This window comes from Pongo pygmaeus, chromosome 15 (genome assembly GCF_028885625.2).
Source record: "Pongo pygmaeus isolate AG05252 chromosome 15, NHGRI_mPonPyg2-v2.0_pri, whole genome shotgun sequence".
NCBI classification, from domain to species: Eukaryota; Metazoa; Chordata; class Mammalia; order Primates; family Hominidae; genus Pongo; species Pongo pygmaeus.
Genome location: NC_072388.2, coordinates 36146307 through 36162112, shown reverse-complemented (window position 1 = coordinate 36162112; position 15806 = coordinate 36146307). Strand labels below are relative to the sequence as shown.

General features: G+C 35.6%; 1 protein-coding gene across 3 annotated transcripts in view; it reads right to left on the bottom strand.

The window, feature by feature from the left end:
* TTC6 (tetratricopeptide repeat domain 6) overlaps positions 1–15806 on the bottom strand; it is a 242888-nt gene that overhangs the window by 21269 nt on the left and 205813 nt on the right. For all 3 annotated transcript variants that reach the window (XM_063651570.1, XM_054449042.2, XM_054449043.2), the window contains 5 exons: positions 14211–14360; positions 13247–13387; positions 11863–11976; positions 8268–8387; positions 3039–3112 (listed from right to left, as the gene is read on the bottom strand). In XM_063651570.1, the coding sequence (XP_063507640.1) occupies positions 3039–3112; positions 8268–8387; positions 11863–11976; positions 13247–13387; positions 14211–14360 (599 nt within the window). The remainder of the gene's footprint in view (positions 1–3038; positions 3113–8267; positions 8388–11862; positions 11977–13246; positions 13388–14210; positions 14361–15806) is intronic.

Sequence of the window (15806 nt, the reverse complement as noted above, 5' to 3'; positions counted from 1 at the left end):
CAATGGACATTTCCAGGGAAATCCCCTTCTCTCATATTCTCCACCAAATTCATTGAAATGAATATTTCAATGTAATATTGACATCCAAATTGCATCATACACCCTGGCCCCTCTTACCCAGTGAAATTAAGAATCCTTTGTGAGTACATATTCTAATATATGGTTTATGAAATACAATCTTCCCTCCTGTATAGCCTAACCAATTAGAAAAATGAGGCAGCAAACTGAAGCTCACCACCATGTCATATAAGTTGTGAATTACCAAATGGCAGTGATTGAAGCTATTTTTCTGTACCCATCAAGTTATCAGCACAAATGTTTAATGAGCAGCTAGTCTGTTCAGACCAAGTAAATAATCATTAAATCTTAAAGCTGAAAAGAGATCTTGAAAGACATCTAGCAAGCTCCTCAAAGCCGAGAGTGACTAAAATCAAGTCCAGGGAGGTGAAAGTGCTGAAAATCAGAGGATTCCCGGCCTCCTGCACCAATAGACCAGGAAAAAAAAAATCAGCAGATGCCACTGTAATTACATCTCTGAATATGTTTCTGTCACAGTGTCCTAAAGGTTGAAGCCCTTGTTAAGTAACTGCATGGCAGTTAGCCAATGGGAAAATGTGGCAGAATATCTATGTTCTTGTCAGGTTACACGTTCAATGAGATATAAATCGTTAAGCATCAGTTACCACAAGTGTAAAGGTATGTTAAATGAGTTTTTCTAAAATAAAATGTGTTCACATAAACCTAGAGCAATGTGATCACTTACTGGAGGTGCATGATTCTACTTACAGCATTCTGTGAACAAGAGACTGTGTGCTGAGCTTGTCCACTAGGCCACAGACACAAAGGCCCACTGCATTTTCCAAATGAATCACATACGTGACCAGATGTGCCCTACTGAGTTGTATAAATAAATCACAAATCCCTCCCCAAACTAAAGAATCTGGCTTGAAGAGTTAAAGACTCAAAAATATTTTATGCCCCAATATGTAAGAATAGTAAAATAAATGTGCTGAAGTAAAAAGTAGATAGGATATATGACTCTGAGTAATCTCCCTCTATGGTATTATTTTTTGAAATATGAAAGTGGCATTCTCAGTTCTAAAAATTAATTCTACCGTAACACTCGTGGTGACTAAATTGGGCAACAAGTAGGATATTCAAGCCTAAGGAATGTTGTCTCCTAGCAACCACAAGAGTGAGAACCAGAGATATACAAAGGATACTTCAAAAGTCTGCAACCCCACGAGATCAAAGATCAAAGCCTTAAAATTTAAAAATTTATTTATTTAAAGAATTTTTCCTAATGAGAAAATGTTTACTTTCCCTACTGTAAGACACATCAGGAATGAATCCCCATAGTTACAGTCCATGCATCTGTGGTATAAGGTTGTTATATCTCACCTAGAAAAGCAAAAAATATTTTTCCTGAAATAAATATAACCAATCACTAAACACTCCATATTGTTAAATTCAGCAAAACTTAGAACTCAAAACACGTGGAACTGGGACTCTGAGTTTTCAGAGGTTTACAGTTGATTTAAATTCTACTTTTATTAAAGAACAATAGAGATTCTAGTTGGGTTATGAAAGTTGGTTATTTGGAATTGCAAAGCAGTATCAGCTTAAGGAGGCTCTCCCATATATACCCAGTGATTACATTTCATAAAAGAGATTGCGAACTGACATACAGAGAAATTTACTGGCTCTAATGGTTGCTAAACATAGGAGTGAGGTAGAGAGTAGTTTTGGAGCCTGTTTTCAGTTTTAACAGAATGCAACGAGCTCGGACACTTTTGGTCTTCACCCACACACCAAAACAAACACATCAGTCATCGTTATTCCATCTCTTCTTAAGAATGACAATTACTTAAAGAGATAGATTGTACAAAAGTTGCTGGATTAAAATAGACAATGGTATGACCGGGTTTTGCTGTCTGTACAAAATGAAAGGTCTAAGACCAGTTTGGCCTTTTAACACAAAGACACCTTCAGAAGTTCCAGTTATGGTATTACTCTGCTCATAAAATTAAAAAAAAAAAACTTTCATAGGAAAATGTAGCTGTACTATATATGTCCTCAAAGAGAAAAGGATGTCAATTTCCTAAATAATTCAAACTATGTTTACTCTCTAAACTGGGTATTTATACAGCCTAGTCTACATAATTTGGAACTATTCTAACTTAATCCTCCAAATTAACTGGTATTATTTGTTTCTTAGGGGAAAAAAAGCTATAAACTATTATTTAACCAAATACATTTCATCACATATTAAAATCCTCGCAGGCTGAATCTCTATAATTGTAAAAACAAAATTACCAAAAGTTAATTTTATGATGTAAAATGTATATGTAGAAACATAAACATTATGGCTAGCAAAGTCTATATACTATAATATTATTTCAGAGTATATTTTAAGCTGATTATCTTCCATATTTTAACCTTATGTAAGTGTTTTCATCTCTTCTTCTATAACTTATTTTTATAATAAACCCAGGAAGAAGTAATTTTGCTTTAAGTATTGTGTTTTTTATAGATATTTGCCGGCGTTTTTTACTTAGTATTAGATTCAGTTATATTTTTAAATGCAAAATTATCTTAAAAATGAATAATTTTTAAAAATCACCCTTTCTTCCAGGAAAGAGACTTTATAAAAGTCAGCCCCACTTTACAAACAAAATAAATTATTTTATGCTTAGATATTTTGAGCTATGCATAATTTTATTCCATATATTGCCATGATCCTTTCCCAGCACCTACGCTTGGATCAGATGAACTCTGCCCAGTGCCATGATGGAAGCATTTGCCTGCTAATTTGTGTAAAACAGTCTATTAGAAGGCAGAAGGGTACTGAGGAACACTAAGTGTGGTCCCCGCATCTACACAGGGAACTCTCTGTGTCCCTCCCCATTTTTGTACTCTATCGCATTCACAGTTTCTCCCAGTTTCTTCCATTCTCTCCTGGCTTGTTTATGGGGTGATAATTAGATAAGTCTGATGGTCCTGCTTGATTCCACTTTGACATCAATTGCACTCCATACCTGTGATGGCACATGGCAGTGGCGTGACAAAGGCTCCCGTTAGTCTGGCTTATCAGTGCAGCTTGTTTAAAATCCTGAAATAATGTTATAAGCTTTTGTTAATTTTGCAACATTATTTTATGTGCTATCTTAAACTTCCTTCTAACTGTGATTCCACAATGACACAAGCATTAAGATATACATCTTCCTAAATACATGTGACACAAGCATTAAAATACACATCTTTCTAAAACTTTATATTTTCCTTGTAGTATCACATCAAATAAGAACAGATGAAACAAAGGAAACCTATTATTGTAGACTCACTCAGAATCTTGTACTACTGGTCTCTACTCAAGAATGGGGATTTTTTCCTATGGTTTTGACCTGCAATGGGTAATGAGGTATCTATCTCATTTACTTTCCTTCTATTGTTTATTCCCAGTGAACTCCTCTGGAGACTTCTCTATCTAGACAGAAAAGGAAATGCACCGGGAGAGAACCTTTGATGTTATATGACTATAGGACAAACAGGCATCCAGGTTGGGGAAAGGGTCTGTGTGGATGAGCTGGGGCTGCTCCTGCCTTTGGAATCCACACTTCTGGTGAGAAATTGTCTCTTGTCAAGGATCCATAAGCTCTCCTGCAAGGGAGAAATGGAAACTCTAATCCCCAGATCTGAAGTTAGGGAAGTCAGCTGGGAAGGATCCCAGTGGCCCCTAGGAAGAGGCTGTTTCAAAGCACTGGAAGGGCTAAGTCCACAAGAGATCCTGCCATGGTAGCCCAGAGCTCTTTCCTTTATCAGGCCCCAGGGACAGTGTCTGAAGCTCATGGCTTTTCAAAGTCCTACAGAAATATTTGAGGCCTAAAGTAAAATAAGAACATCGCTACGTTTAAATTAAGAAAATATTTAAATATATAACAGCAAAACAAAATATTATATCATGTCAACTGCATGATATTTACCTATGCTTTATATATGAGATGTAGATTGATTTTACTGATTGCTATAATATAGGAAGGGCTTCTGAAAGAGTCCTGAATCTATGAAGGAATGAAAATAGCACTGCTTTTTCCCCAGAAGACTGCTTCAGCAGGAATCTTCCCGGACAGTATTTGTTGTGATTTCACTTGATCAAGCAGAGCAGTGGGGAATATTACACTCTTCTGTGGAGTGGCAAAAGGAAATCCCTCCAGGCTTCCTTCCTGGAAGCCAGACATCAGAAATCTGCAGCCCCAAAGGACACTACCCAGCCAGAAAGGAGCTAATCAAAGCCCACACTCTCCCTTTCCCTCCCCCTCCTCCTCCCTTCCACAAACCCTCCCTGGCTATGTCAGAGGGAAGAGGCTGTCTTTGAAAGGTAGGATAAATTTTCTGCTGTTATTGGGGGTGGAAGAGGGAGTATTAAGGTTAATCTGAGCACTCAGAGATCCTGCTGGAGGACGCAGTATTAGTCACAGTTCAATCTGTAGATGTGGACACCCCACATTGAGTCAAGAAGCATATTTGATACTATGCTTCCAAATGGAACTATTTGGAAGAAATTTTTTTTAATTATTGTCTGATCAAATATAATCTAATAAAATGCTTCCAGACATCTCTCTAGGAGGATTTTTTTTTTTTTTTTTTTTGCTAAAATTAAGGCAAACTTACAAGTGTAAGTGAGCTTTATTACAAACATTCCCATTAATTTTGGGAAGTTTCAAGGATGACCATGTAACTTAAAAGGCTAAAATAAATTTAGTTTTGTAATCAGATGAAACTTACAAAAGTGAACTTGACTCTCTATATATAATCATTATTATACTACATGGTAATTAGGCAGTAATTATCAACAATAGACATAAAAGATGACTATTAGCATTACTTAGAATAAAGTTAGCCACTGTTATTTAATATTATAATTTTTCTCTTCTGCATTAATTCTCTCTCTAATATAAGGATGATAAATAACAAACCACACAGCCACTAACGTGTACCACATAGAATAGAATTTAGCTGTCTCATACTACCACTTCACATGCCTCCTCTTCTCCCATCAGCTCTGTATACCAGGGGTTGGGGACCCCTGGTATATGAGATGTAGATCTACATCTCAGTCTCAATCTACATCTCAATCTTACATCTCAATCACAGTAGGAGGTGAGCCACAGGTAAGCATTATTGCCTGAGCTCTGCCTCCTGTCAGATCAGCAGCAGCACTGGATTCTCATAGGAGTGCAAACCTTATTGTGAACTCTGCATGTGAGGATCTAGGTTGTGTGCCCCTTATGAGAATCTAATGCCCCATGATCTGAGATGGAACAGTTTCATCCCGAAACCATTACTCCGCCACCCTGCCGCCTGAATCCCCTGAAAAAATTATCTCCCATGAAACTGGTCCCTGGTACCAAAAAGGTTGGGGACCACTGCTATACACTTATGATAACTTGTTTGTTTGTTTTAGTCTCTATTTCATTTCCCTTAAGCTTTGATCCTTGGCTACCCATTTATATTTAAGTTTGAGGCATTTAGATTGAGAATGGCGGTTTGAGGTGCCTGAACATCTCTTCTCTACTATCTGTAAACTTGCAGCATTATATCTTTTTTTATTCCTTTACTATTATCTTGGTAGGTTTTCAGAGGGAAAAGAGGAAAACAAGTGTTCTTAACCCATTCACTTCTGGTTAACTTAGCCATTAACTTCACAAACAAGCCCAGTCAAAATGCTTCCTGAACAAAGTGTTCCTATGAAGGGCATACAGCTCTCAAATAACTAATGTTTTCAGCACTCAAGCTAGTCAGCTTCTCTGTTAATCAATCTTTCCCACTAAAACTGTTTTTAAAGATTCTGCTTTCTCTTGGTTTTTCATGCAGACCTCTAATTACTCAGTCTTATATATTTCATTGCTTCTTCCCCTGCCCACATCTTTTTTTAGTTGTTTTAATTTTTTAACTTCACATAGAGAAAAATTGAATTTTTTGCTTTCAATTTGCGTTTCTGTGGTATATCTTTTCCAGCTTTTTGTTGTTACCTATCTATAACACTATATTTAAAATGTGTTTTTGGTTGCCAAAATATAGTTGGCACTTTTACAAAATTCCAATCGGACATTTTCATGACTTTCATTGTTGTATTTTGACTATTTCCATTTAATATAACCACTGGTGTGGCTGGATTTTGGTCTACTATTTTATTATTTCTTTTCTGCTGGTTTCCTCCATTTCTGTTCCTCTGCTTCCTCTTCCTAGACTTATTTGGGATTCTTTTAACATTTTTTTATATTCCATTTTAGTTTATTTTCTACCTTTTTGACTGAAGAGGTCACATTTCAGCAGAAACCTAAATGAAACAAGGGCATGGATCATACACAGATCACGAGGAAGAGTGCTATATGCATGGGGACTCGCTCGTGTAAAGGTCCTGGGGCAGCAAGGGAGCCCAGCATTTCCAAGGAGTAAGAAAAGGCCAGGGTGGCATGACTAGTGGAGAGAAGAGAATGTTTGACAATGAGATCAGAGGTGAGCAGCAGTCATATCAAGTAAGGTCTTGCTCGGTCACAGTCAAGGGTTCAGATTTTATTCTAAGTGTGATGGGAAGCCATCAGAGGGTTTTGAGCAAGGAATAACTTGATCTACTTTATATTTTTAAGAGATTTCTCTAGCATCTGTTTAGAGAATAGCATGTAGAGGGGCAAGAGTAGAACCTTAAGCCAGTTGGGAAGTTACTACAGTAGTCCAGGAGAGAGATGGTTCGGTTCTGAAACCTGAGTTCTGCTCTTGCCCCAGTACTTACTGGTTGAAAGGAAGATAGCAGTGGCAATTATAAGAAATGATTTAATTCAAAATATACTTTAGTGGTAGAGCTGACTGGACTTGCTAATGGGTCAGATGTAGGGTGTGAGGAAAGAGGGGACAAGAATGACTCTCCCTAGACCATCAGCTCCTCAAAGACTGGAACTCTGTCTTATTTATCTCCATATATTAATGCCAGCGCCTTGCCTGAAAGAAGACAGAATTTGGAATCGAGTGAGTTCTGAGTTCAGATCTTACCCCAGTACTTACTGTGGAAAGACCTTATTTAACCTCTTTTGAATACCAGTTTCTTCCTCTGTAAGTTACAATTATAAATTGGGCAGCATTGTTGAGGACCCGGTGTGTAGCAACTGTGCAATAGTTGTTTAGTGGTTGCTTAGTACTAAATAAATCTTTATTCAGAGAATAACATGGGCCTTGCATTTAATTCTCTAACAGCTGCAGTCCCTTGTTCCCCACCTCCATTATCTCACTTTCTTCTCCTCAACACTGTTGCCCATCGTTTTCTTGCCTACTACAAACAGGGAGGTTCTTTACTCCATCTACCTGAGGGTATACCTAGTGATACAGCTCAAAAATATTTTTAATATATCAAAAAGCTTAAAGGTATTCAAACATTGGGATTACATCTATTCATAGTGTAAACTTCCTCAAAGGTAAATGATTATTTGGACAGAATCTCAAAAAAATGACTCCAGAAATAGAAAAATAATCATCTTGGGAGGTGAAAAGAACAGGATGCACTCCACTCCATAATGTTACGTTGCAGTTCCTTAGAAACAAAGAAGCAAAACTGTTATTATTTAACTATATATCTCAAATTGCTATTTAATTTTTACCTTCTGTTTCTTAATCCAAGAGTTACAAACAGACAATAAAAATAAAAAGTTAAAATGAGAATGATGAATTTTATTTAATTATTCTTTAATGAAATACATTTTAAACTACCTGTTTCTTTTGAAAACCTTGTCTATACTTTTTTCTAGTATAATTCTGAATGCCTGTCACCACTCACTTTAAAGCCTGTTACCAGTAGCTCATTCTGAGTAACTATTTCCTGCCCTGTTTGAAACAGATTTATTTTGCTATATTTGCAAAGGGAAAAGACGAAAATTTTGAGAAGGTTACCACTAAACAGCAGAGTACACATTACAGGAATCATTTTATTTACTAAGTAACTTGAGTTTTGTCTGTACTCCCTTAAGAGAAGTGATGGTCTTGATCAAATTAGAAATGTTTAAAAATGTATTGGCTGTTTATCTGTAATCCAAACAAAGCAAAAATATACATTTTTTCAAAGAGTCTATTAGTCATTTCAAGTATTTTAATAGAATTCTTGCTAAAGTTGAGCTACCACTCATTAATATTGCCAGTTGATAATAATAAAATCTTGTTCACTAGTTCTCAGAAGTCAATGTGCAAAATCAAGTGGGTCACACAACAGGAAGGCTTACCTCTAGTGCAAAGCCATACTGGTCTAGTTCTACGTAGATGAGTCCACGATTAAGGAAAGTGTTTAGTTTTACAGTTTCTGTAGCATCAAGAAGCAGCACAATTCCATAATCTGTTAATGCCTAAAAATAATCATTTGTAACATAGATTCAACTATTTAGAGCCTGAATTCATTGGCTATGGACAAATGTATTTATGTCGATACTAGGACCCAGTGGTTAGTTCTTCTATTTGTTTTATAATTTATGGCCAAAATAATCATATGTTAGATTTAAAGGGTACCCTTAGGTAAAAAGTATGATGGACATTGATACTTTCCAATAAGCAGTGCACACTGTGCTTGTATTTCATGTTTCACCAGCAAGTCACCCTATACATTTTCATTGGTGTACAGGCTGGAAGGGAGGGACTTAGCATTCTGCCTCGACTCGGTAGTTTCATCAAATGACTGTTGCTGTGATTACCACTAAAAATGTTATTTCTTTTTAGTGTTGTATTGTTTTCCTTGCTGAAATCTAAGCTCTGTGAGGCCAGAGCTTATCCATTTTGTTCACTGTTTTAAGCCCAGTAACAAGAATCAAGCCTGCACATAGCATGCATTCAATAAATTTGTATCCAATGAAAAAATCATGAATCAATGAAAATAGATCTTAAAACTAACAAATAAGCACTTGTAGGAAAGCTACCTCAAAATATTTTGATAAATATATTCATTTTTTAAAAGACATATAGTGTAATCTGAGAATCAACTCAGACCCTTCTCCATTACTTTTACCTTTTTGGTTTTTTTTTTACATTCACTGACTAAACAAGATTTTACTGGTTTCTACTCTGTACCAGGTACTAGAAGCATCCTAAACTTGGGCTGGAGCTGAATCTCTTAAATCATTTTCCTACTGAACATTCTGTCCAAAAGAGCCATATGGTCTGATCAGAAAAGGGCTAAATCTTATTATGCCTGTAGCATCTGCCAACTGAAAATCACAAACAGCATTTTATATTTGCTCATTTGCCCTCCTCTGGTGTTTCCTAATGTTGCGTGCTCAAGTGTCTTTAAAAAATGCGCAATTAAAGATCCTATAGGTATGTTGTGGCATAATTAAAAATAAAAATTGCCAGGACTATAAAAAATAATCAGTAGTATTTGTCAAAAAAGAAAAAACCAAACCTAGAATATTATCCACAAATTGTCTAACATTTTTCTTTTACCAAGTCACATTATGTGAAACCAGTATGATGCCTTGGAGATCCACTAAGCAGCTGAGTCTGCAACACAAGAGGAAATAAAAACTGGGAAACAAGATTTCGTAAAGATCAACAAGGGTAAGGGGTAGGGATGGGAGCACATAGGTTTTGATTAAGAGGAGGGGTCAGGGCCTTGGCCTCTCCTGGATTTGTGCCATGCCTCTGTTATCATTACTAGCTCCTCGATTTGGAGAAAATTACTTAACACTAAGCCTTAGCTTCCTCATCTGCAAAATTGGGGTGTTAAAAATTCATCATATTATTGTAAGGATCTACTTAAAAATATTTTGATTGTATGTCAGTGAAGCATTTAGCTCAGTTCCTGTCACACAATAAGCCCTAAATAAGTAGTAACTGTTCAGTATTTTTATTAATATAAAGTGTTAGAACTAGAATTCATCTTTCCTTAGTTTTTATGAAACTATATCTTTGGAGAATGTCTAAGTGAATTTTCTGCAGAAAGTTACTTGCTTTTTCTCAGGCTAGGGATGGCAGAAATGCTGAGAAACAGGTGGAGGGAAACAGCAAGGGAGGAGGACACAGTGCTTAATGACATCCAGTCCACATGCTGGAGGTCAGACGGTTTTACAAAGCCACCTAAACACTGTTAACCCAGAAGCAAACAAATTTGTGGACACCAATACAGGTCACTAACTCTCTCTGCGTGACTTGGATGGGTTTTCAAACCTCTCCCTACTTCCATCTCCTCATCTGTAAAGTGAGCAGATTGGATGAAATGCTTCAGAGTCCTGGCAGCTCTGAAATCACCAATATTTTATTATCGTAATTCAGTTTTACTTGATTTAGGTAGTTTCGCATTTTCTTTATTAACAGGGCACTGGCTCTTTCGCATATCTGAGATAACAAAACAATGGGTGTTCCCTCCTCACCCCAGCCCGTTGTTTTCCTATTCAGGGTTACCTTTCTGGCAGGAATGGGGTTGGGGAGGGAATCCTCAAAGGCCCCTGTTGTGCAGGTCACTCTAATAAATGATCTTTCAATCAGCTCCTAGCATCTTAACAATCCCCTTGTTAAAAATTAGCTATTCATTTATCAACATTTCTGGAGGAAACCTGATAGTCTGGTTACCAGGAATTTTACATCCTCTTAGGTAGAGACAATGTTTCTCAATTTCCCTTCTGAAGCTTGCACATTTCTAAATTACTAAATGTTTTAAACAGACTTCACTGTCCACGTTTCACAGAATGGAGAGTGTGTGAACACAGAACAGCGGGAATGTGACCTAGCCTTTTAAGAGAATGTGTCATTTACTGTGGACATGGGCAGGAATAAGGAGAGGGAAACAAGTAACAGAGAAAGAGGATGGGACACTGTACTGAAAGACCACAAGACTAGAGCCGCTCCCCAGTGAGGAATCCTCACTGAAAAGGGACCAAACCGACAAGAGAGAAGAGAGTAGGTAAGATTACAAAATACAAACAAGAGTTTGCACAGGTAGACGCTGGATCAAGACAAATGGAAAAAAAGGTTTGCTGCAGCCCACAGGCCTTCAAAATATGGGCTAAACCTGGTCACTGGTCCCTAGAGTTGAAAACCATCACTCCATCCTGCCTGCTACATGTGTGGTCTGAGGATCAAACAAAAGAATGCCTAAACAAACTGCTCTAGCTAATATTAAAATTTTGAAACCACAATATTGCTAGTGATTGCTACTGCTTTAAAAATTCTGCACTTTGGGAGGCTGAGGCAGGCGGGTCACGAGGTCAGGAGATTGAGACCCTTCTGGCTAACATGGTGAAACGCTGTCTCTACTAAAAATACAAAAAATTAGCAGGGCGTGCTGGGGGTGCCTGTAGTCCCAGCTACTCGGGAGGCTGAGGCAGGAGAATGGCATGAACCCGGGAGGCGGAGGTTGCAGTGAGCCGAGATCACGCCACTGCACTCCAGCCTGGGCAACAGAGCGAGACTCCTCCTCAAAAAAAAAAAAAAATTCTGCATATGGTAGAAACATTTATTCAAATGATAATTATGTAATGCATTTAATTTATAAATGCCTTTAAATGCTTCTATAAGCATTATCAACTTAATTTTTCATTTGACTTCTTTCAGAAATTATATAAGAAAATTTGGTAAGCACCAACAAAGAAATTAAATATTCTTTGAAATGGTTCTTTGGTTTCTCAAGTTTTATATGTGTGTATTTCCTAGGAATTCCTTTTGAAAATTCTAGCAGAAGTAATAAGAAAATACTTTATAAGTGCCTTAAATGAGTTTACAAATGCTTTAACGTATTGTTTATTAAATGTTTATTGATTGAAATCAACAAGCTATTAAATGCATGTTATTTATTAAACACTTTAAACACACTGTTTACTAAAATGGTCATCTTACCATTTGAAGTTCCCTTATCTTGGTGTAACATAATGCTCTGTTATAAAATGCTATATAACTATTTTTGTCCATGCTGATAGCTGTAGTTAAATCTGTAATTGCTAGCTTATAAGTCTAAAAAGAAAAAAGTAATTACGTGAGAAAGGAAAATCATAATGGACTGAAATTTAATCATAAAATAAATTCTTGTTTCTATCAGAGTTTTTGAAACACTCATTTAACCATTCTTTGTATCATCTGTGAAATTAAGACATTGAAGCTAATCTTTCACAGAGTTAATTAACAAAATCTCCTGGTAGAAATTATCATTATAGCTTGTCTTACCTGCAAACAAAATTAAACATATCAACAACTTTAATTTAGGCAAATATCTTATTACCAATGTTGGTATATGGCAAGGAGAAAACCATACTTCTAGGTAAAATAAAATAAAGCCACCCATATTAATGCAGCAAACATTCACCAGTGCTTGCTTGCTTCTGTCACTCTGACTGTCATATCACATAATCGTCATGTTTTCTACCCACGTTCTCTTTTGCTTCCTCTTTGATTCTTCTCTGATACCTTATATTATCCATTTCTATAGATAGTAATTTTCATAGAATTAACACATAATGCAAGGTCTTACCTTTGCTTTAAGGTATTATTTGCGAAATATTTTATATAAAATAGCTACAAAGAAAGATCAGAAAAGAAAAGTAGAGAGAAATAAAGTATTCAGTGCAATATCACATATCAATGGTGCTGCTCACACCTTTTAACCCAGTAACTTCTGTTTAAGAACCAATCATAAACCCAAGCAGCAATTTTGTTCTCAGTTGTCTATAACTATATTATTTTAAATAGTACAATAGTAAAAATTTTAAAAACAATCAAAAAGTTCAACAATAAAGTAATTTAAAATAAATTACAGTGGAATATTATGCAGTCAGCAAAATATTATCTTCAAAGATTAAGTGTAAAAAGCAGGGCACCACACAAGTTATATAAGCAGCATAGTCCAAATTTTGGAAAATATACATCATATATTATAAGGAAAATAGAAGACTAAATACAAATATGCCAAATGCACCCAGGAATTATCATTGATGGTGAGACAATAATCCTTATTCCCGTCCGTATTTTTCTAAATTGTCTACAATGAATATATGCTACATTCTTAATAAAAATAAATAATAAATGTTATTTAAAACGTAAATGTCAAAAATAAATACCATTATTTTGTGAAAAAAAATATGAATTGGGAAAGTGTAAAGTTTTCTATGTAGTTCTGCCCTTCATATCATAGAAACCACAAAGAAAAAAAGTAAATGAGTCCCCTGCCTAGCATAAAAGAATCTGCCCACCCTAAAATTTCAGTAAACCAGGCAGGAAATGGCCCTACCTTGTTGTAGTATTTCAGAACTCCTCTGTAGAGATAGGCACGTACGCTTTCAGGGTAAATTTTAATAGCCTTGTTACAATTCAAGATTGCTTTGGAATACCTGCCTTTTAAACCATAGAATGCTACTCGGCTTAAATATGCCTATTCAGAGAGAGAGAGAGAGAGAGAGAGAAAGCAGGAATGGATGCTTTAGTAAAAGCACCAATTCTACCAAAATATATGATACTTGGAATAAATCTATGCCTCCCAAAGAGGGTAATAAAATATAGTCTTTTTAAAATTTTTCTTTTATTGGAAAAAAAATTTCAAAGGACACAGAATAATTGAAAGAATGATAAATACCTATCACCTGGAGTTAATAATTATTAACATTTTGCAATATTTATCTATTTTTTTTCTGCACTATTGGAAAACAAGTTGTAGATATGGTAATACTTTACCCCAAGTCCTCCAGTATGCATCTCCTGTGAAAAAAAGACATTCTCCTACATAACCACACTGCCATTACATATCCAAGATAATTGATAGAAATTTCCAAAAATAATTTAATATTTAGACCTGATTCAAATTTCATAGATTCCTAAAATCAAGATGCAATCAAGCTTCACCTATTGAATTTTGTGTTGCCTCTACAGTCTATTAAAAGGCAGGAATCTATGTAACATCAAAACAAAAAGTAAGTAAAATTAATGAGTATACAAACTTTAAATTATTAATAGCCACATTAATATTTACATATATCACCTTCACAGATATGTTTATATATATATCATAATATCACTGATGGAAATAATACTTTTAGTTTAAGGAGAAATACAGCTATTTGGATTATCAAAATAGAGTTAAGTGAAAAGTAGGTATAAGAAACTGATTGTTGCTAATTGATAACAATGGCAAATAAAAGATTTAATAGTTTTACCAAAATTAACGCTTTCCAACTCACTAAAAACATCTGTTTAAATACCTGGTAATGTTTTGGATTGAGGGTAATTGCACGATTAAAATCCAGAATCGAGCTATCCTTATGGAGTTTCACTTTACAAAGCCCTCGCTGATAAAAGCTTTCTGCAAAATCTGGATTTGCTTTCACAGCTTTTGTAAAAGAATCAAAAGCCTACAGGAGCATATTGTCAAAATGCAAACCATTTAGTGATATATAGTATATTGTTTTAAAATGTTAACGAATTACAGTATATAACTATTGTTGAAAAGTTTCACTCTATTTTTGGATTATTTTAAATACATTTCTCCTAATGGACCTCATGGAACAAACAAAACTAATATTTAGAAACAAGTAGGGTTGGTTATTATAATTAAAGGCAGACTAAGGTATACATAATCCATATTGTTAGATTACAATATTTCAGGTGGTATAATTTTAATTATTCCTCAGATTTCATTTCTTCAAAGAAATCACAACCAGAACATTTATTTTTCATTAGGATCCAGCAAATGCATCATTATAAAACTTCAGAACACGCCAGGCACAGCGGCTCATTCCTGTAATCCCAGCACTTTGGGAGGCCAAGGCGGGCAGATCACAAGGTGAAAAGATGAAGACCATCCTGGCCAACACGGTGAAACTCCATCTCTACTAAATACCACAAAAATTAGCCAGGTGTGGTGGCATGAGCCTGTAATCCCAGCTACTCGGGAGGCTGAGGCAGGAGAATCACTTGAACCCGGGAGGCAGAGGTTGCAGTGAGCTGAGATTGTGCCACTGCACTCCAGCCTGGAGACAAAGTGAGACTCCATCTCAAAAAAAAAAAACACTTCAGAACAAAGGAACTCTAAAATTTTTCCCCACATTTTAAAGCAAAGCTGAGTTTGCTCTGGTTGTTCAAAAGGACTAACAACATGTAAAATATTTATAATTTGTCTCATATTTACTGGCATTTCTTAATAGAACAACTAATCAAGTGCACCTCTTTTTTTGTTTATACCAATACCAGTTTAAAACACTGTCCACCCCATGAACATAAGAATTAGAATGATGTGTATGTGTTTGTGTGTGTGTCTGTGTGTGTCTTGAGATAGACTTGTAGAATATCCAACATTAGCCATTGGATAGTATCAATTATTTTACATATTTGTCATATCAGTGACAAGTTTGAAGTAAAGAATTGCCTAAAATCACCAAAGACTGGATAAATATGTAATAGTTGAATCAACTGTTTTTCAGTGAATCTGGCCATCTTAACAACCAGTTTCAATCTGATTTGAATTGTTCAATGATCAATAAGAAAAGCCAGAATGCCCTAATCTTTTCCATTTATTCTATATTATGTTAAAGCACTTAAAGTACTTAAAATTTAATAAGTGAATCATACTAATGTGATAAAATTATTTTACTGTAATAATTTCCTGCAGTTAGATTTATTGTTCTGGCGGGAAACGCACATTAATCTTTAGAATATTGTTGACAAACAAACATCAAATAAAACATGTTGATTAAATAAAACAACATCCTAGGTGCTGCAGGGTGCAGACTGACTATAATGAGCCAAGCTTCATAAGCAGCTTTGGACCAGTTGCCCACTGTATAGGTGGCCTTCAGAAA